General features: G+C 43.8%; 1 protein-coding gene across 1 annotated transcript in view; it reads right to left on the bottom strand.

The window, feature by feature from the left end:
* Positions 1-13397: 13397 nt before the first annotated feature.
* Positions 13398-20412, bottom strand: part of LOC125457461 (collagen alpha-6(IV) chain-like) — a 251677-nt gene continuing 244662 nt past the window's right edge. Inside the window, exon 50 of the mRNA XM_059650850.1 lies at positions 13398-19340. Coding sequence (XP_059506833.1) covers positions 19080-19340 — 261 coding nt within the window. The 3' untranslated portion in view covers positions 13398-19079. The remainder of the gene's footprint in view (positions 19341-20412) is intronic.

Below are 20412 nucleotides of genomic sequence, written 5' to 3'. Positions count from 1 at the left end.
AAGGAAAGCAGCACCCCGCTTCCAGGCGACGGGAGGCGTCCTGACGCTCCCTCTGACACCCAGCCAAGTGCCGCTGGGGCCCTGGAGGCCCCCCCGGAACTTCCAGGTGGGAAGGAAGAAACAGCGCGTCCCCAGCCTGACCCAGAGCCAGACTCTCCTGCCTCCGTACCCCCGACGGGGGGATGCTACCTGGAAGGCAGCACGGACAGTTTCCTGAGCCCGGAGAGTGTCCAGCAGTTAGCCCAGGCAATGGGCATGAAGGGACAGATGGAGGGGCTGGACCTTGGACTTGGGGAGGGTACTGCAGTCACTGCCCACAATGGCGGTACGAGTTGTGAGCATTAATGCGCGCAGTGTCAAGTCCACTGCAAGATGTGTGTCCACATTGGCCAAACTGACCACCGTCAAGGTGGACCTCCTGTTTCTGCAGGCGTGTGGGATACCGCACCTCAGCAGGTACGGGAAATGGCCTGGCGCCTGGACCTGTGGGCCTTCGATCTTGTCGGGGGGTGACGACTGTTGCTCCTCGGGCCTGGCTATTCTGCTGTGGGGTCGCAACTTCACGAGTGTGCCTATGCACACGAGGTCTGGAGGGGGATGCAGTGGTATTTGTCGAGGTTCGTCCAGAGCAGCTTCGTGACGCGGGACTCCGTGCTCTATGGGCTGTTTCCCAGGACGCACACCGAGACCAACATCAACTGCGCCTGGAGGACCATCAATGCGGTAAAAGACGCTCTTTGGTTTTATTACGTGCTGACCACTGGCGGTGAGAGGGGCTCTGCCAGTGAGATCCTTTATGCATGCCCGGAATCTCTGCGTCACCGCACGCTGCCCTCGAGGCGGCTGCGGGGGGGACGAGACTGTCGATCACCTCCTTCTGGAGTGTGCCTGTGCACATGAGGTCTGGAGGGGGATGCAGTGGTATTTGTCGAGGTTCGTCCCGAGCAGCTCCGTGACGCGGGACTCCGTGCTCTATGGGCGGTTTCCCAGGACGCACACCGAGACCAACATCAACTGCGCCTGGAGGACCATCAATGCGGTAAAAGACGCTCTTTGGTCTGCCCGCAAATTGCTGGTCTGCCAGTTGAAAGAACTGACCCTGACCGAGTGTTGCAGACTGGCGCACTCCAAGGTCCAGGACTACGTGCTGAGGGACGCGCTAAAGCTTGGGGCAGCCGCCGCCAAGGCGCGGTGGGGAAAGACCACGGTATGAAACCCCTCGTCCAGAATAGAAACAAAGGCCCTATCTGGTAACTGGGCCCAGCTGGCGCCTTCCCCAACTGGCCACGGGGCCAACTGGGACTGTGCAGGGTGACGACTGCCGGGGTGTTTTCTTTGCTTTGTTTTTTTTTTCTTCTTTGTTTTGTTTCTTTCCTTTAGTTGGTGTACGTACCCCCTGGGTAACCCAGAGCGACTTGCATGACTGGGTAGGTGTATAAGTATGTTTTATTTTTTGTACATTCTATGAATAAAGTATATTTTTTCAAATAAAAAAATGGTGATGAAATGTCTGAAAACTAACCTTCAAGCTCAGCGAACAAACTCACATCCAGAAACTCAACCTGAGCTGCAAATCTTCTCAAAACAAGGTGCAAACTCCGCATAGACAGATGCCCAAGGGTGGAATTGAACCCAGGTACCTGGTGCAGTGAGGCTGCAGTACTAACCACTGAGCAATCGTGCCGCCCTTTAGAAAGCAGTGGCAGGATCAGACAGAGTCAGCATGGATTTATGAAAGAGAAATCATGCTTGACAAATCTGTTGGAATTCTATGAAGATGTAGCTCGTCGAGTTGACAAGGGTAAGCCAGTCAATGTTGTATATTTGCACTTTCAGAATGCATTTGACAATGTCCCACATAAAAGACTAATGTGCAAGATTAAAGTGCATAGGATTGGGAGAAGTGTACCGAGACATATAGGAAAATGGTTGGCCGAAAGGAAACAAGGAATAGAAATTAATGAGTCCTTTCCAAATTGGTAGGCAGTAACTGGTGAGGTGACACAGGGATCAGTGCTGGGGCTCCAGCTATTTACAGGATATATTAATGATTTGGATGAGAGAATGAAATGTAACATCTCCAAGTTTTCAGATGATACCAAGTTGGGAGGGAGGGTGAAGAGGATGCACAGATCTTTCAGCATGATCTTGACAGGTTGGGTGAGTGGGTAAATCAATGGCAGATGTAGTATAATTTGGATAAATGTGAAGTGATTCACTTCAGAAGCAAAAACAAGAAAGCAGATTACTACCTGAATGGCTGTAAATTGGGAGAGAGGAGTGTGCAGTGGGACCTGGGTGTCATTGTACACCAGTCGCTGAAGGTAAGCATGCAGGTGCAGCAGGCGGTAAAGAAGGCAAATGATATGTTGGTCTTCATTGTGAGAGGTTTCGAGTACAGAAGCAGGGGTGTGTTGTTGCAGTTATACAGGGCCTTGGTGAGGCCATGCCTGGAATACTGTGTGCAGTTTTGGTCTCCTTTCCTGAGGATGGATGTTCTTGCTCTCGAGGGAGTGCAGTGAAGGTTTACCAGGCTGATCCCAGGGATGGTGGGTCTGACAGATGAGGAGAGATTGACTAGGTTGGGATTGTTTTCACTAGAGTTCAGATAAATGAGGGGTATGTCATAGAGACTTATACAATTGTAACAGGACTGGACAGAGTAGATGCAGGGAGGATGTTCCCAATGGTGGGCATGTCCAGAAACAGGGGTCACAGTCTAAGGATTCGGGTGGACCATTGAGGACGGAGATGAGATAGTTCTTTGCCCAGAGACTGATGAGCCTGTGGAATTCATTACCACAGGAAGTAGTTGGTGCCAAAACATTGAATATATTCAAGAGGTGGCTAGATATAGCACTTGGGCCAAATGGGATCAAAGGTTATGGGGAGAAAGCAGGATTAAGCATTGGACAATTGGCCATGATTGTGAAGAATGACAGAGCAGGCTCAAAGAGCCAAATGCCTCCTCCTGCTCCTACCTTCTACGTTTCTATGTAGCTTGAGATAATTCAATGTTATTGCTTGAATAATTGAATTACAAAATACAATTTGAAAGAGTCAGGACTGTGTAGCTATGATATTAACACACTACCAAACATTACCTGGACACAACTGCATCATTTAATATTATAAATATTTCTTGATTAATTTCAGTTTTTAAAGTATTCTTCTCAACCATTCCGAATTTGAGGTCACAATAGAGATACAAACTGCACAATGAGGGTCATGGAGGCACAAGACTGGGATCCGTAGGCAGTGTACAGGAGAGTATTCAGTGTGAACCAGTATCTGAAAGAAGCCACTTACAATGGTTAATATAATGAGTATCTCAATTTGGTATTTTCTCCCTGTCAGTTGTTCCTATAGATTCCTGAAGTTTCCAAGGCTCTGGAAGCCATGAGGAAATTTAGACAACTGAAAATCGCACTGCTCAAACTGCACCTACTCCTTATCCAAAATCTGAAACACAATGCTGTAAAATACCAATGAGGAGAGAAGGTGGAAGGCTGGATTCCCAGTGAGTTGCCAGGGTGGGTGAGGGAATTAAATCTGGATTCCTGTCCTATTCCTGCCCCTTTGTAAATCACACAGCAGATTCATGATGCAGCTGCCCACAAATGGGTGAATGTCAATGAGAAAAATATTGAATGCAATGTATTTTTGTCATTCATGTTCCAAATAAAATTAGGTGCCAAGGATGCTGGAGAGGCCCTGATTGCTATGACACTCAACTCAGAAGTGTGTTTTTTAATGGGACCGCAGTTGGATGCTCAAGAATCAATCACACTGTGAAAATTGTTAGAAATCAACAAGGTAAGAAGCATAAAATATGTTAAAAATTTCTTCTACAGGCTGCAGAGGTACTTGTCTAATCAAGTAGGTAACTGCATTCATTAACGTCTGATCCTGTGAATTCTGCTAAAGTCAGGTAGCTGACTGTGAGCTTATATAGTTCCAAGGCTTCCTGAGGTTTTGTGCAGTTTAAAAATCTAACTGATGGCTCAGCTTCAATTTACCATTTTCAGAAAATATTGTATTGAATGCTATTCTTGTAACTTTGGTGAAATAACCCTAGAGAGGTGGCAGATGGAGTTCAACCTGGATAAATGCGAGGTGATGCATTTTGGAAGGTCGAATTTGAAAGCTGAGTACAGGATTAAGGATAGGATTCTTGGCAGCGTGGAGGAACAGAGGGATCTTGGTGTGCAGATACATAGATCCCTTAAAATGGCCACCCAAGTGGACAGGGTTGTTAAGAAAGCATATGGTGTTTTGGCTTTCATTAACAGGGGGATTGAGTTTAAGAGTCGTGAGATCTTGTTGCAGCTCTATAAAACTTTGGTTAGACCGCACTTGGAATACTGCGTCCAGTTCTGGGCGCCCTATTATAGGAAAGATGTGGATGCTTTGGAGAGGGTTCAGAGGAGGTTTACCAGGATGCTGCCTGGACTGGAGGGCTTATCTTATGAAGAGAGGTTGACTGAGCTCTGTCTCTTTTCATTGGAGAAAAGGAGGAGGAGAGGGGACCTAATTGAGGTATACAAGATAATGAGAGGCATAGATAGAGTCGATAGCCAGAGACTATTTCCCAGGGCAGAAATGGCTAGCACGAGGGGTCATAGTTTTAAGCTGGTTGGTGGAAAGTATAGAGGGGATGTCAGAGGCAGGTTCTTTACGCAGAGAGTTGTGAGAGCATGGAATGCGTTGCCAGCAGCAGTTGTGGAAGCAAGGTCATTGGGGTCATTTAAGAGACTGCTGGACATGCATATGGTCACAGAAATTTGAGGGTGCATCCATGAGGATCAATGGTCGGCACAACATTGTGGGCTGAAGGGCCTGTTCTGTGCTGTACTGTTCTATGTTCTATGTTCTATGTTCTAAAATAAAAATCAGATTTCACGTGTACACTGACTGCATCCAGCTTCCCCATTCCCCCACCCCTATCTTAAACAGCTCTTTGGGCCCCTCCATTCCCTCAGTAATATCAATGTGTGTCCGTCATTCTCTCCTGGATATGCTGCAATTTCCTTTAATGAAACATTGCAAAGACTGAAGCTCATAGATTCAGAAAATGTTGTAAACTCATTTTCTTAGCCACAAATTCCATTAGCCACAAGATCTACGTCTGAGGCTGAAGCACACAGTTGGGGTTGCTGATGCCTGACCTCTCTATTCCAATGACTAAGTATTTCTGCCAATACAATGTCCATTTCTGCCCTGCCTCGACCAACTTGCTGATCAAGCCTTCATCACTGCTTTTGTTACCTCCTTGACCATTCTTGTTCTCTCCTGGCAACTTTCCACGAATTTAAACTAACTTCAAAACTCTGCTACCTCGATCCTAACTTGTGCCAAATCCCAGTCACTCATCACTACTATATTCATTGACATGCCCTAGTTCACATTCTCCGTGTTAAAATTCTTATTGCTGTGTTCAAATGTCTTAACGTCCTCTTAATCTCTGTCACCTCCTCCAGCCTTAAAACAGCGACCTGCATTTATACATAACACAACATCCCAGGCACTTCAGAGTAGCATTATCAAAACTGAATTCAGACGAAGGATGCTGTAGGTTGCAGAGAGATATAGATAAGCTGCAGAGCTGGATGGAGAGGTGGCAAACGGAGTTTAATGCAGACAAGTGTGAGGTGATGCACTTTGGTAGGAGTAACCAGAAGGCAAAGTACTGGGCTAATGGTAAGATTCTTAGTAGTGTAGATGAGCAGAGAGATCTCGGTGCCCATGTACACAGATCCTTGAAAGTTGCCACCCAGGTTGACAGGGCTTTTAAGAAGGCATACAGTGTTTTAGCTTTTATTAATAGAGGGATCGAGTTCCGGAACCAAGAGGTTATGGTGAAGCTGTACAAAACTCTGGTGCGGCCGCACTTGGAGTATTGTGTACAGTTCTGGTCACCGCATTATAAGAAGGATGTGGAAGCTTTGGAAAGGGTGCAGAGGAGATTTACTAGGATGTTGCCTGGTATGGAGGGAAGGTCTTACAAGGAAAGGCTGAGGGACTTGAGGCTTTTTTCATTGGAGAGAAAAAGGTTGAGAGGTGACTTAATTGAAACATATAAAATAATCAGAGGGTTAGATAGGGCGGATAGGGAGAGCCTTTTTCCTAGGATGGTGACAGCGAGCATGAGGGGGCATAGCTTTAAACTGAGGGGTGAAAGATATAGGACAGATGTCAGAGGTGGTTTCTTTACTCAGAGAGTAGTAAGGGAATGGAATGCTTTGCCTGCAACGGTAGTAGATTCGCCAACTTTAGGTACATTTAAGTCGTCATTGGACAAGCATATGGACGTGCATGGAATAGTGTAGGTTAGATGGGCTTGAGATTGGTATGACAGGTTGGCACAACATCAAGGGCCAAAGGGCCTGTATTGTGCTGTAATGTTCTATGTTCTAAATGCACAGGAAGGTGATATTAGGGCAGCATTTCCTTCCTGCTTTGTACTGGATCCACACGGACAAAATTGATGATGCTTACACTTAATTTACAAGCACTCAATGTGTTTCATGCTCCACGTAGAATCAAAGCTTCTGGTTTTAAGGAACATTGGAAAAGGAGGTAGGGCAGAACATTTCGGAAGGAGTCTCCAGTGCTCAGGCACAGCTATTGATGGTGGAGCAATTAAAATCAGATGCTCAAGAACTCGGTCTTCTTCCAACTCCATTCAGGTATCCACATATCAGCATTTATCTTGCCACTGAGGGAGGTGGCTTCATCTTCTGAGAACCTAAGCACTGAAGTTTCTTCCTTAATTTCCCTTTAAGACCCTCCCTTAAAATTTATCTCTTACCAACTTTTGGTAAGCTGCCCCAACATCAGGTTATGTTTTAATGTGCTTTGATTTTTTTTTAAAAAAGCACAAGAATATAAGAAATGGCAGCAAGAGAAGACCGTACAGTCTGTTGAGCCAGCTCTACTATTCAATATGAACATGGCTAACTTTGGGCTTCAACTCACTTCCTGATTCTCAAATGTATGAATGTGTTCCTGTTTCTGTACCACACCATTAAACTCCATTCATTATCTGTAATATCTCTCATTATTATTGTCTTCCATAACTGAATCACATCAACTTGCATTCTATCTTTAAATTTAAATATAAAAAACCCTCAGTGACAGGATGTTTATTACTTCAATGGAAAGAAAAAAATAGTCATACAGTTAAAAGTTTTAAAACTTGTGACAGAAATTGTGTGATTATCATTCCTAAACTTCATTAATCTTAGAACAGGAAGTAATGGGGTAGGACAAAAGCAAAATCTGTTTATTTCTAATGTAGCCTTCACTCTACAGGTAAAAGATGCAGGTTTTGTTCTTAGCAGCTGTTAAAATTTTAATATTTTCATGCAGTGACATTGATGGCAAATCGGTTGAATTGCACTTGTAGTCATTCTGTTGGGATTGATATGAAAGAAAGATGTGTATGGTTATCTAAACCTTGTGCAAATCAATATTTTACCACAGATAAATATTGTCACTGGGCTACATTTTTGTCTTTTCATGCCTCTTTAATACAGTAAATTATATTTCTAAAAATATTATTCTTCCTTTTAACCATGTGTGGCCACAACTGTTACCATAGCGACAAATTCAAATTAATCAACAACAGTGATAGTGCAGCTTCAAATGTCATTTTGCACAGCAACATAGCATTTCTTTCAGCCTATTGGTGATTTTAACTACTACAATTTGATTTCATTGCAAAATAAATATCCTGCAAACATCTTGTCTTAATAAGAGGCAGATCTTTTACACAGAGGGTGGTTTGCACGTGGAATGAGCTTCCTGGTGTGCGTACAGCGACAATGTTTAAATGACATTTGAATGGATAGATGAATAGGAAAAGTTGGAGGGATATGGGCCAGGAGCAGGTAGGTGGGGTCAGTTCAGTTTGAGATTATGTTCGGCATGAACTAGTTGGACCGAAGGATCTGTTTCTGTTCTGTATGACTCTATGATTCCAAGACTAATACACATAGATATGCAGGCAAGATTTAAAATAAAACACTTGAGTTATTTCAAAATGAAGTGAGGCATTGAAAGAATGACCTGTGTATATTTATGTTGATTAAAGCACGGTTATTTGGATTGCTACAATACCAGAATAAAATGGTTATTGAATAGAGAATACAACACAATAGCCAATGAGAATTATACATTTAAATGACAATCATTCTGTCCTTGTTTAACAATGCATCATTTTCCAAGATAACAAAGTGTGGAGCTGGGTGAACACAGCAGGCCAAGCAGCATCTCAGGAGCACAAAAGCTGACGTTTCGGGCCTAGACCCTTCATCAGAGAGGGGGATGGGGAGAGGGTTCTGGAATAAATAGGGAGAGAGGGGGAGGCGGACCGAAGATGGAGAGAAAAGAAGATAGGTGGAGAGGAGAGTATGGGTGGGGAGGTAGGGAGGAATAGGTCAGTCCAGGGAAGACAGACAGGACAAGGAGGGGGGATAAGGTTAGTAGGTAGGAAATGGAGGTGCGGCTTGAGGTGGGAGGAAGGGATGGGTGAAAGGAAGAACAGGTTAGGGAAGCAGAGACAGGCTGGGCTGCTTTTGGGATGCAGTGGGGGGAGGGGATGAGCTGGGCTGGTTGTGTGATGCAGTGGGGGGAGGGGATGAACTGGGCTGGTTGTGGGATGCGGTGGGGGAAGCAGAGATTTTGAAGCTGGTGAAGTCCACATTGATACCATTGGGCTGCAGGGTTCCCAAGCGGAATATGAGTTGCTGTTCCTGCAACCTTCGGGTGGCATCCTTCTGGCACTGCAGGAGGCCCATGATGGACATGTCATCTGAAGAATGGGAGGGGGAGTTAAAATGGTTCGCGACTGGGAGGTGCAGCTGTTTATTGCAAACCGAGCGGAGGTGTTCTGCAAAGCAGTCCCCAAGCCTCCGCTTGGTTTCCCCAATGTAGAGGAAGCCACACTGGGTATAATGGATACAATATACCACATTGGCAGATGTGCAGGTGAACATCTGCTTAATATGGAAAGTTGTCTTGGGGCCAGGGTTGGGGGTGAGGGAGGAGGTGTGGGGGCAAGTGTAGCACTTTCAGAACCCTCTCCCCATCCCCCTCTCTGATGAAGGGTCTAGGCCCAAAATGTCAGTTTTTGTGCTCCTGAGATGCTGCTTGGCCTGCTGTGTTCATTCAGGAAAGGTGATGTTTTGGGTTTGGAGCCTTCCTCAGAAGTTTTTCTTCAGAAAGAATTCTGAAGAAGGTTCCAAACCCAAAACATCAGCTTTCCTGCTCCTCTGATGCTGCTCTGCCTGCTGTGTTCATCCAGCTCTACACCTCGATATCTCTACGAGGGGGCATAGCTACATATTGCGGGGTGATAGATTTAAGACAGATGTCAGAGGCAGGTTCTTTACTCAGAGAGTGGTAAGGGTGTCGAATGCCCTGCCTGCCAATGTAGTGAACTCAGCAACATTAGGGGCATTTAAACTGTCCTTGGATAAGCATATGGATAATGATGGGATAGTGTAGGGGATGGGTTTAGATTAGTTCACAGATTGGCACAACATCGAGGACCGAAGGGCCTGTTCTGCGCTGTAATGTTCTATGTTCTATTGTATCTGGATCCCTATTTATTGAAAAGGCTCAAGGTAACAGGCTACATTTTCTGACATGCTAATTAGGTCATTCTTTCCCTTTGAGTTTCGTATTGTTTGCTATAAATGCAGGGAAGGAAACAGCCCCTTCTTTAAATTGCACATGTTGGAACACATACTGATTGTATATTATAATCTTGTGGTTTATCAGTTAACAGGTGAAATTTCTTGCCAGTGCTACCTGTAAATTCAGTATTTGCATTCTGTGCGAAATTCCATCTTTATTTCAATATAATGTTCAATACCTAATACACAATAAATTTTCCATACTTGTACTGTTCAAATGATTTCCAGAATATAAGTATAGACAGTTCCTGTCAAATTAGACTTTTATCTTAAAAGGTGTTTTATGCTGAATGATAGCTGGGTGAAGTACTGGTGCTTCACAAAGGTCGAGGAACACAGATGAGCTGCCAGCAGATTGGGTACAATTCCCATTCTGGATGAAGTAGACTTGGGATCACCCCCCATCCCTGGGACTGAAAGGAAATAGCAAAACTGCAGCTGACAGAAGCCGCTGTGGAAGTCATTCAGGGGGAAACACCAGCAGAAAATGAACCATGCACAGCCCTCAGGCACAGCACAAATAAACGGTTATGAATGAAACTGTTTTTCACTTATTACAGCAGCAGCAGCATCTTGAAGCACTGAAGTTTTGAAATAAAGAAAGCTCTTTGACTTAGTGCAATTTGTTCCACCAATTAATCTCAAAATTAACACCAAATACTCCTAACTTCTATAATTATTTATTAACTGCACAAATATTGCACTGAACACATAGCTTTTTGGTAACTGTTTCTTATTGATTTTCATGGCATTATGATATTGAATTTCTGTAACTATTCACAAATTCAGCATTTGCATTGTACAGGACACGATATGCTTAGAACGAGTAACTGCAAATAAATATCCTTATAGAATTTATACGCGAGTCTTTCCAAAATTGCCACTTCCCAGACTTGTTAACGTATGATACCTAGAAATGCCACAAGAATTTATTCACCAGATAACATTCCATAACTTATAAAATCTGCTGTTTTAATAGTGGTCCTAGGCAAAGATTCACTGTCACTGGGTCAACATCCTGGAATTCTCTCCCTAAAGGCAGCAGTTCAAGAAGGCAGCTCACCACCACCTTCTCAAGGGCAACTAGGGACGGGTAATAAATACTGGTGAGTTAGCAACATCCACATCCCATGAGTGAATTTTAAAAATTGCTTTGATCTTATTTGTCACAGTGGAATTGTGAAATTCAGATTGTTTTCCAAAATCAAAACATTCAACATTACTGTTTTTGTTGTAAAGTATTCACCAAAGTTTTTTTTCTAACTGCGTTTATTCTGAAATCTAAAAACAGTTCAGATTTTGTCAAACAAGATGTAAGTTGCTGCTGTTGGGCTTTTTGGATAAAGTCCACGTTATTTGTGGAATACATCTTTTTATACAGCATTTATCAACTAAACTCAATATTCATTAGCAAGTTAAGGTAATAAATTATCTTAATAATAAAATACACTGCTTTGGTAATTGTCAATTTAAAGGCCCATGAAGCATGGAAATTATAGTACAGGTGATGTGCTCCAACGTAGAGGTGTTCAGAAATGTTCCCCTCTTCATAACTGAGGGTTATTTTACAAGGGAAAGCCTCTTCACCTACCCAACTGAACAGTTCAACCAGGTCTTCCTGTACTATGGAGCTAGAAACTTTTAATATCTTCATTACAACTGAAGATCCAGGATAAAATGCAATATTTTTGATTTGGGTTATATCTAATGTTTATTGTTTTTGATTCTTCTATTTGGTTGTCTTTAGCCAATAATAATGGTCCCTTAATGTCTCAAGTGACTATTAACAAATAATGGCTTCAAAGAAAATTTCTGTGCAAGATAACTGGGCAACAAACATTCATTACATCCAATTCCCAAAATGATGTGACATTTAACATAGACACATAAACACAACAGAAATGTCACCCATTCTGGCAAATTCGATTTTATGAAACAGCAGAGAATTTTTCAGTTCTTTTACAGAAAACCTTTGGTAAATTCAGTGTTACAAGTGCATCCTTGTTTTTAGCATTTGTTTCCTAGAATAAGTCATCAGAAACTTTCAATATAATGTGAAATGTTAGTAAAGTGGTATGAGTTATTTGAAATATGTACTGAGTAGCCTTAAATATAAAAGTGACCATACCAACAATACAATTTCCTGATTTCTATGCTGCCCACCCCATGATTATCCACTGACTTGTTTCATTCACAGGGAGAACTGAAGAGTAGGTCTCTACCCTATTTACAACTGCATCATCAGACCTTATTTCACTATTTTGCTGGAGAGATTATATCATGAGACATGTATAACATCTATAACTCCTTGACAAATACCCTGGCAATTCAATGGATACCCCTCAATTTTTATTTTTGACATAATAAGCACAAAATAAATTAAATCTATACTTATTTCCACAGAATCCCTACAGTGTGCAAACAGGTCATTTGACCCAATGGGTCCACACCAACTCTCCAAACAGCAACCCAACCTATCTCTACTTTTCCCATGACTAACCCAACTACACCCCTGGACACTACGGGCAATTTAGCATGGTCAAACAACCCAGCCCGCACATGTTTGGACTGTGGGAGGAAACCAGAGCACCTGGCAGAAACCCATGCAAACACGGAGAATGTGCAAACTCCACACAGGCAGTTGCAGTCAAACCCAGGTCCCTGATGCTGAGAAGCAGCAGTGCTAACCACTGAGCCACCGTGCCACCCTCCCCAGCAATGCTGCCTTCAAAGAAGTAGGGTGAGGGAAGAGGCCAATAAATTAATTCCGTCATCTTCCACTAAGTTTGTTGTCGTAATGTGCATGGAATGTACCTTTGTTCCCAGATCTATTGCTATTTACACAGTTATATAGTGACAGGAACATTTCACAGATTGAGAGAGGGAGTTGTGACAGTAAATAGCATGTGGGGTTAAATCTGATGAGATTGCCTTTGTGTCCAGAAACCAGTTCGGACATGTTGGCATCTGGCTTTAACTCTGGTATATTTTCATGTTGATGTATAACCCAGCCACAGAGAACCAGGCCCCTGCTTGTAGGCAACAGTTAGCTCAGTTAGCTAGACATCTGTTAGTTCCAGCACTGACTGAGGTAACGATGAAGGTCTCTCCTTCTCAGCCTCTCCCCTCACCTGAGATGTAGTGACCCTCAGGTTAAACCACCAGCATTCCTCTCTCCATAATGAGAGAGTAGCCCTATGGTCTGGTAAGACTATGGCAGCTGTTTCTAATTCTTAACTTTTACTGCTTGCAATATTTAAACAAAGCAATTTAAATGAGATTTTTGCCAGTAGTAAAATTTAACAAGACATGCACAGATTCCCCAGGCTCACCGTTAAAATGAAAAGTATGAAGAATGCACAGTAACTCAAACGGCTCAGTAAAGGTCAGCCAGACAGCCATCAATAAATATTCAATGCTGACAAACATAAACAGCAGTTGCTGCAGAAGCTCAGTAGGTCTGGCAGCATCTGTGGAGACAGAAACACAGGGCTCATGTTTTGAGCCCAGGGGCACTACTTCAGTAGCTGGGGGAAAAGTGGCATATGTCCAGAAGATAGGGAGTGGAGAGAAAGGAGTGAGTGGAGAAAGAGCCCAGAGTGAGAGCAACAAAGTTGGACAGATAAAGGGATAACACAGCAGGCCAAGCAGCATCACAAAAGCTGACTTTTCGGGCTTTTCTGATGAAGGGTCTAGGCCCGAAAAGTCAGCTTTTGTGCTCCTACGATGCTGCTTGGCCTGCTGTGTTCATCCAGCCCCACACTTTGTTATCTCGGATTCTCCAGCATCTGCAGTTCCCATTATCTCTGGACAGATAAAGGGATGGATAATGATGAGCCGTGAAGGAGAAAAGCTGACGACAGGGAGAATGAGTGGGTGAAAATGTGTTGATGTGATGAAAGCAGCTTCTGTCGGACAGGACTGGGGTGTGGGGGGTAGGGACAGTACATGAAGGGGGATGTTCAGATTCTAAAATTATTGAAGTTCATGAAGGGTCACTGGAAATCAATCAATAACTCAGTTGCCCTCACCACAGATGGCACCAGACAAGCTGAGCTTTTGACTTTGTTACAGATCTCCATCACCCACAGCCCTTTGTGTTATTTCAATGTTCGCCCTGCTTTTGTGCCCAGTTCTGGGAAAGGATTTGTTGAGCGTCCTTGTGTTGACATGCTTATTTGTGGGCAATTTGGAGGTTTCTGAATTTTTGGAGAATCAGGATGGATCAGGAGGGGGCTGGGGGCTGAGCTGCAAGGGTTCAGCAAAGAGGGGATCTATGGTAGGACAGTGGCAGGGAGAGGCAATACCCTCAGAACCAGGTGCACAGCAAGAGTTCAGTTTCCTTGACCTCTTAAAAGGGCAAATGTTTATCAGAGTTTGCGACTCCACTGACAAATATAGTCATGTGTAAACGTGCAGTCGTCTCAAAAAAGTGCAGTTTTCTGCGGCCAGTGGCCATTTTCACCAGTAAACATTTCTCTGCCTCCTGATCCTCTCCAAATACTGCCAAAACAGAACAGGGTCTGCCAAATCATTGCTCTCAAATACAACGGCAAATGACAAATGAATTGCTTGTCAAGGCTCATGTTCATAGCAAGGACATGATGGCCTAGTGGTATTGTTATCTAATAATCCAGAAACTCAATAAATGTTCTGGGGACCAGGTTTCGAATCTTGCCAAGTGGATTTTCAAGTCAATTAAAAATCTAATGATGACCACAAAACTGTTGTCAATTGACAGGGGAAAACCCCAGCAGGTTCAGTAAAGGTAAGGAAACTGCTGTCCTCACATGGCCCAGGCCCAAAGCAGTGTCAGTGACACTTAGGGCTAGGCAATGAATGTGGACATAGCCAAAAACACCCTCATCCCATGAATGAATTTAAAAAACTCATATAAGGACTCATCGGTCAAGCAATTCCACTTCTGCTGCTGGACAGTTAAAGAGAGTTGCAACTTAGCATTATGAGGAAGATCCATTTTTGCTGTGCTGAAATCAATGCAATGTGACTGAATGTCTTTCTGATGGTTGGCTTACTGATCTTTCATTCTGTAACCAGGCAGCTGAGAAGTGTAAAAGCAATATGGTAATGAGTATGGGATTTCAATTTCCCCAGAATTAATTGGGGTAGTCATAGTGTGAAAAGTTTAGACGGTGCGGAATTCTTAAAATGCATCCAAGAGAGCTTTTCAAGCCAATACATAGAAGGCCCTACAAGAGAGGCAGCAGTCCTGGAGTTAATTTTAGATAACAAAACTGGGCAAGTGGGTGAAGTATCAGTGAGGGAGCATTTGCCAACAGCAATCATAACCCTGTTAGATTAGAAATTGTAATGGAAAAGGACAAGGATGGGCCTGTAGTCAAAGTTTTCAACTGGGAGAAGATCGATTTTAATAAGATCAGATACAATTTGTCCAGAGTGGACTGGGAGCAGACACTTTCAAGTAAATCCATCTCAGAACAGTGGAATGCATTCAAGAAGGAAATTGGGAGAGTACAGGACTAACAAGTCCTGTGAATCCTCAAAATCAAGGAATGAACAGGGCTGGATAAAGTAAAAAAGGGAGGCTGAGGGCTCAAACAGCAAAAGCCCCAGAGGAGTACAGAATGTGTGAGAGGGAACTTATAAGGAAATTAGGAAAGTAAAGGGAGGCAGGAAAGGATAAAGGCTGATAAAATAAAGGTAACTCCTAAGTACATTGGGGATAAAGGCTACTAGGGATCAAGAGTAGGGCCCATTAAAGTAATCTGTCTGTGGTACCAGAGAGTATAGGGAGGGTTCTAAATGAATACTCTGTGTTGAGTTCACTAGTGAGAGAGATGATGTGGATATAGAAATTAGGGAGCAGGTCTGTGATGCAATTAAAGAAATTAGCACAGACAGAGAAAAGGTTCAGAGTGGTCCGACAGGTTTAAAACTAGAAAAATCTCTGAAGCTGGATAAAATGTACCCCAGGCCAGAGGCATTGACAATCATTTTTAATTCCTCTCTGACCTGGGAAAGGTGTCAGAGGACCAGACGGCAGTCACTGTCATTCAAGACGGGAACAAGAAATAAACCAGGAAACTACAGGCCAATCAGTCTAGCCCCAGTTGGTGGGAAAACTACTGGAGCAATTCTGAGGGACAGAACTAATCTGCATTTGGAAAGGCAGTGATTAATCAAGAACAGTCAGCATGGTTTTGTGAAGAGAAGGTCATGTCTGACCAACTTAAGTTTTCGAAGAGGTGGCCAGGCGTGTAAATGACAGAAATGTTTTTGATGTAACCAACTTGGAATTCAGCAAGGCTTTTAATAAGGTCCCTCATGGGGGACTGATAGTGAAGGTAAGAGCCGACAGGATCCAAGAGAATCTCACAGATTGGATCCACAGTTGGTCGAGTGGCAGGAAGCAGAGGGTGATGGTGGAGGGGCATTTTTCCGACTGGGGGTCCATGTCCAGTGGGGTCAGTGTTGGGGCTCATGCTGCTCATGGTTTATGTAGGCAATTTAGACTTGAATGTACAACATAGAACATAGAAAAGTACAGCACAGTACAGGCCCTTCGGCCCACGATGTTGTGCCATGGAATAATCCTAATCCAAAAATAAAATAACCTAACCTACATTCCCCTCAATTCACTGCTGTCCATGTGCATGTCCAGCAGTCGCTTAAATGTCACTAATGACTCCGCTTCCACGACTACCACTGGCAAACTATTCCATGCGCTCACAACTCTCTGGGTGAAGAACCTCCCTCTGACGTCTCCTCTATACCTTTCTCCTAACACCTTAAAACTATGACCCCTCGTGGCAGTCAATCCTGCCCTGGGGAAAAGACTCTGGCTATCGACTCTATCCATGCCTCTCATTACCTTGTACACCTCGATCAGGTCACCTCTCTTCCTCCTTCTCTCCAAAGAGAGAAGTCTGAGCTCAGTCAACCTCTCCTCGTAAGAGGAGCCCTCCAGTCCAGGCAGCATCCTGGTAAACCTCCTTTGCACCCTCTCCAAAGCCTCCACATCTTTCCTATAATAGGGCGACCAGAACTGGACACAATATTCCAAGTGTGGTCTCACCAGGGTTTTGTAGAGCTGCAGCATAACCTCACGGCTCTTAAACTCGATCCCCCTGTTAATGAAAGCCAAAACACCATATGCTTTCTTAACAACTTTATCCACCTGGGTGGCAACTTTGAGGGAGCTATGCACTTGAACACCAAGATCCTGCTGTTCCTCCACACTGCCGAGAATCCTGCCTTTAATCCTATATTCAGCATTTAAGTTTGACCTCCCAAAATGCATCACTTCGCATTTATCCAGGTTGAACTCCATCTGCCATTTCTCAGCCTAGCTCTGCATACTGTCAATGTCTTTGACGGCACCTCCAACCTTTGTGTCATCAGCAAACATAGGAATGTAGGAGGGTGAATCAGTTACAGTTCACAGATGATAGGAGAAATGGTGTTGAGGTAAATAGTGAGCAGGATAGGCTTAGATTACAGGAGGATAGAAACAGACTGGTCTGATGATGCTGATCAGCGCAAATGGAATTCAGTCCAGATAAATACTTGGCCAGGACAAAGAAGGGAAGGGAATACATGATGAATGTCAGGACCATGGGAAGCACTGAGGATCAAAGGGACCTCAGTGTCTATGTGCACCGATCCCTTAAGGCAGTAGCACAGCTGGATAAAGTGGTTAAGAAGGCATATGCGATATTTCCTTTATTAGCTGAGGCACAGAGTCTAAGAGCAGGGAGGTGAAGCTAGAACTGTGTAAAATGTTAGACCACAGGTAGAGTATTGTGTGCAGTTCTAGAATCCACATTATAGGAGGGATGTGTTTGCACTGGAAAGGGGGCAGAGGGAGATTTACTGGGACGGGAGAGCTTCAGTGATGTAGAGAGATTGGACATACTGTGGTTGTTTTCCTTAAAACAGTGAAGACTGAGAGGGGACATGAGGTTAGGGCAGAGTTTTACACGGGACGTGAGGAAAACCTTTTCCATCCACAGGGTGGTTGGAATCTGGAACACATTGGCTGTAAGGATGGGAGAGACACAAACTCAGAGCATTTAGGAAGTATCTAGATGATCACTTGCAATGCCAAGGCAGACAAGGCTCTGGACCAAGTGCTGGGAAAATGTTACATGGTTGTTTTTGATATGGTGGGTGCAATAGGCCAAAGGGTCTTTTTCAGTGCTGTAGATCTCTCTGACTGTAAGTCCCAATTTCTCCATGTTTTATGGTAAAGTACATCAAAACAGCCTTATATTTACATTGCTGCCAACTGGGAAATCCCAGTGTACCCTTTTTTTAATAGTATTGCATGCTCTCTTGGTCAATGGGAGCATGAGTGACTGGTGGCTCACAAGCAGGTACAGTATATTCAATGAGGGTGCATATCTGGGAGTAGCATCAAATCCATATCAGAATCAGGATGGGTGACAGTGCTGGATGGATAACTGGGATGTAAAGAGCTGCACAATAGGGGCACCTGTAAACAAAGTGAATGTGAGGCTCTATCTAATGGAGTAGGCTTGACAAAGCAAAGATGGGGCTGGGGAAGACAATGTGTACATCTGGATGTTGATGAATATGCATTTCAACTCACCTTTGCTGAGCTGATTAAGTCAATAAAGCACTCTGTATTGAAACGCGGCATAATGAGACTACTACTGATCTCTTGGGCATCTCCAGACAACCTTTCGCCAACTCAATAGTGCATTTCTTCCTCCTGTCACTGAGGAAGAGTGTTACAGTCCTCTTTACTCTTACTCTGTACTGAAACCAGACTGTAGCACACCCACTGGCTCACTGTGTCAAACCAAAACATGATGTCACAGTGAGGTTGCACTGTTGAAATGTCACAATCCAATACACTGAAACCCCTTCCAGATTTCAGACGCTTTTGCACGACCCCTGCTTGGAACATGTCTGAGTTATTGACGTGGAGTTTGCGAGTTACAATAACATGGTTCTTTTTTACAGACCACTGTAAAATGCTCTGACAATGAACGAGTGGTTTTTCATCCTCTTAATTTTACAACTTCTTTCTAAGACCAGGTGACAAAAATATTTCGGCTTTTAAAAAATAATTTTACAGATCCATAAGTTAAATTGCACCAACAATTTCAATTAAGTTGCTGTACATTTCATATAAAATTGAACCTCCTTACATTTAACTTTTGAATATATTGATTATTGTAAGCATGCTCATACCAGTGTACATTTTACATTCTCCTGATATACTTTTTCTAAATGGTTGAAATTGAAGATCTGCTTAGAGAGAGAAACTAAATGAGCACCATAAGCCATTGGGCCTGCATTGTTGTCTTCCTTTAATTGAAAGTCTTACCACATGCTTTCCTTGTCGAGTTTCAATGCAGGTGAAATGATTTATTGTTTCAGGCAAACCTGACACCTACTGACTCGTTGTCTTTGTAATTGCTCTATTTTCACAGTTTCTGAAGGAATATTTAATTTAAACTGGAGGCTGGGTTGCACAGTTGTCAGCCAGAAGCTGTATTTATCAGTAAAGTAATGGCAGGTGCCCCGAGCCCCCTGGCACTCAATGAATGGTGTCGAGCGGAAATCCTCCAGACAGCTCCCAGGTGATGCTAGAGTCTGACCTCCTCCTGTGGCACCAGCTCCTGTGTGCTGTAACAAGATTGTAAGGCATAATGTTCAGAGCTGCAAGTTAAACCTATAACCCTCCTAGTTTTATCTTATAGTTTACAATACTGAACTTCTATGCCATGTATCACACTTTAAGTAAGAACGAAAGGGATTAGCAAAAGTGGGTATAAGTTGGAGACACCCCAAAATGGCAATGGGTATCATGATGCTAATTGATTACAGAAACAAAGAAACACAGACAATAGGTGCAGGAATAGGCCATTCGGCCCTTCGAGCCTGCACCAGCATTCAATATAGTTATGGCTGCTCATGTAATCTCAGTATCCCACTTCTACTCCGACCCTCTCTCCGTACCCCTTGATCCCTTTAGCAGCAAGGGCCAAGTCCAGCAGGGGCCAAGTCCAGCTTGATCATACCTAACAAATTGGCCCCAGCAGCTTTCTATGAGAGAGAATTCCACAAGCTCCTAACTCTCTAAGTGAAGAAATCCTTCCTCATCTCGGTCCTAACGGCTTACCCCTTATTCTTAGACAGTGAGCCCTAGGTCTGGGCTTCCCCAGTATCAGGAATATTCTTCTCGCATCTAGTCTCGGCAGTTCCCACAGGACTTTTTTATTGTTTCTATGAGCTCCCCCGGTTCCTTTAAATTCCAGTGAGTATAAGCCCAGTCAATCCAGTCTTTTCTCATACGTCAGTCCTGCCATCCCGGGAATCAGGATGGGGAACCTTCACTGAACTCCCTCAACAGCAAGAATGTCCTTCCGCAGAGTAGGAGACCAAAGCTGCACACAATAGTCAACAGTGATAATGGGAACTGCAGATGCTGGAGAATCCAAGATAATAAAATGTGAGGCTGGATGAACACAGCAGGCCAAGCAGCATCTCAGGAGCACAAAAGCTGACGTTTCGGGCCTAGACCCTTCATCAGAGAGGGGGATGGGGAGAGGGAACTGGAATAAATGGGGAGCGAGGGGGAGGCGGACCGAAGATGGAGAGAAAAGAAGATAGGTGGAGAGGGGACTATAGGTGGGGAGGTAGGGAGGGGATAGGTACAAGAGAGTTGCAGTGGGAGAGAGATTCCCTGAGGTTGGTC

This window comes from Stegostoma tigrinum, chromosome 14 (genome assembly GCF_030684315.1).
Source record: "Stegostoma tigrinum isolate sSteTig4 chromosome 14, sSteTig4.hap1, whole genome shotgun sequence".
NCBI lineage: Eukaryota > Metazoa > Chordata > Chondrichthyes > Orectolobiformes > Stegostomatidae > Stegostoma > Stegostoma tigrinum.
The sequence above is the reverse complement of the archived record's forward strand: the minus strand, read 5'-3'. Positions and strand labels throughout refer to the sequence as shown.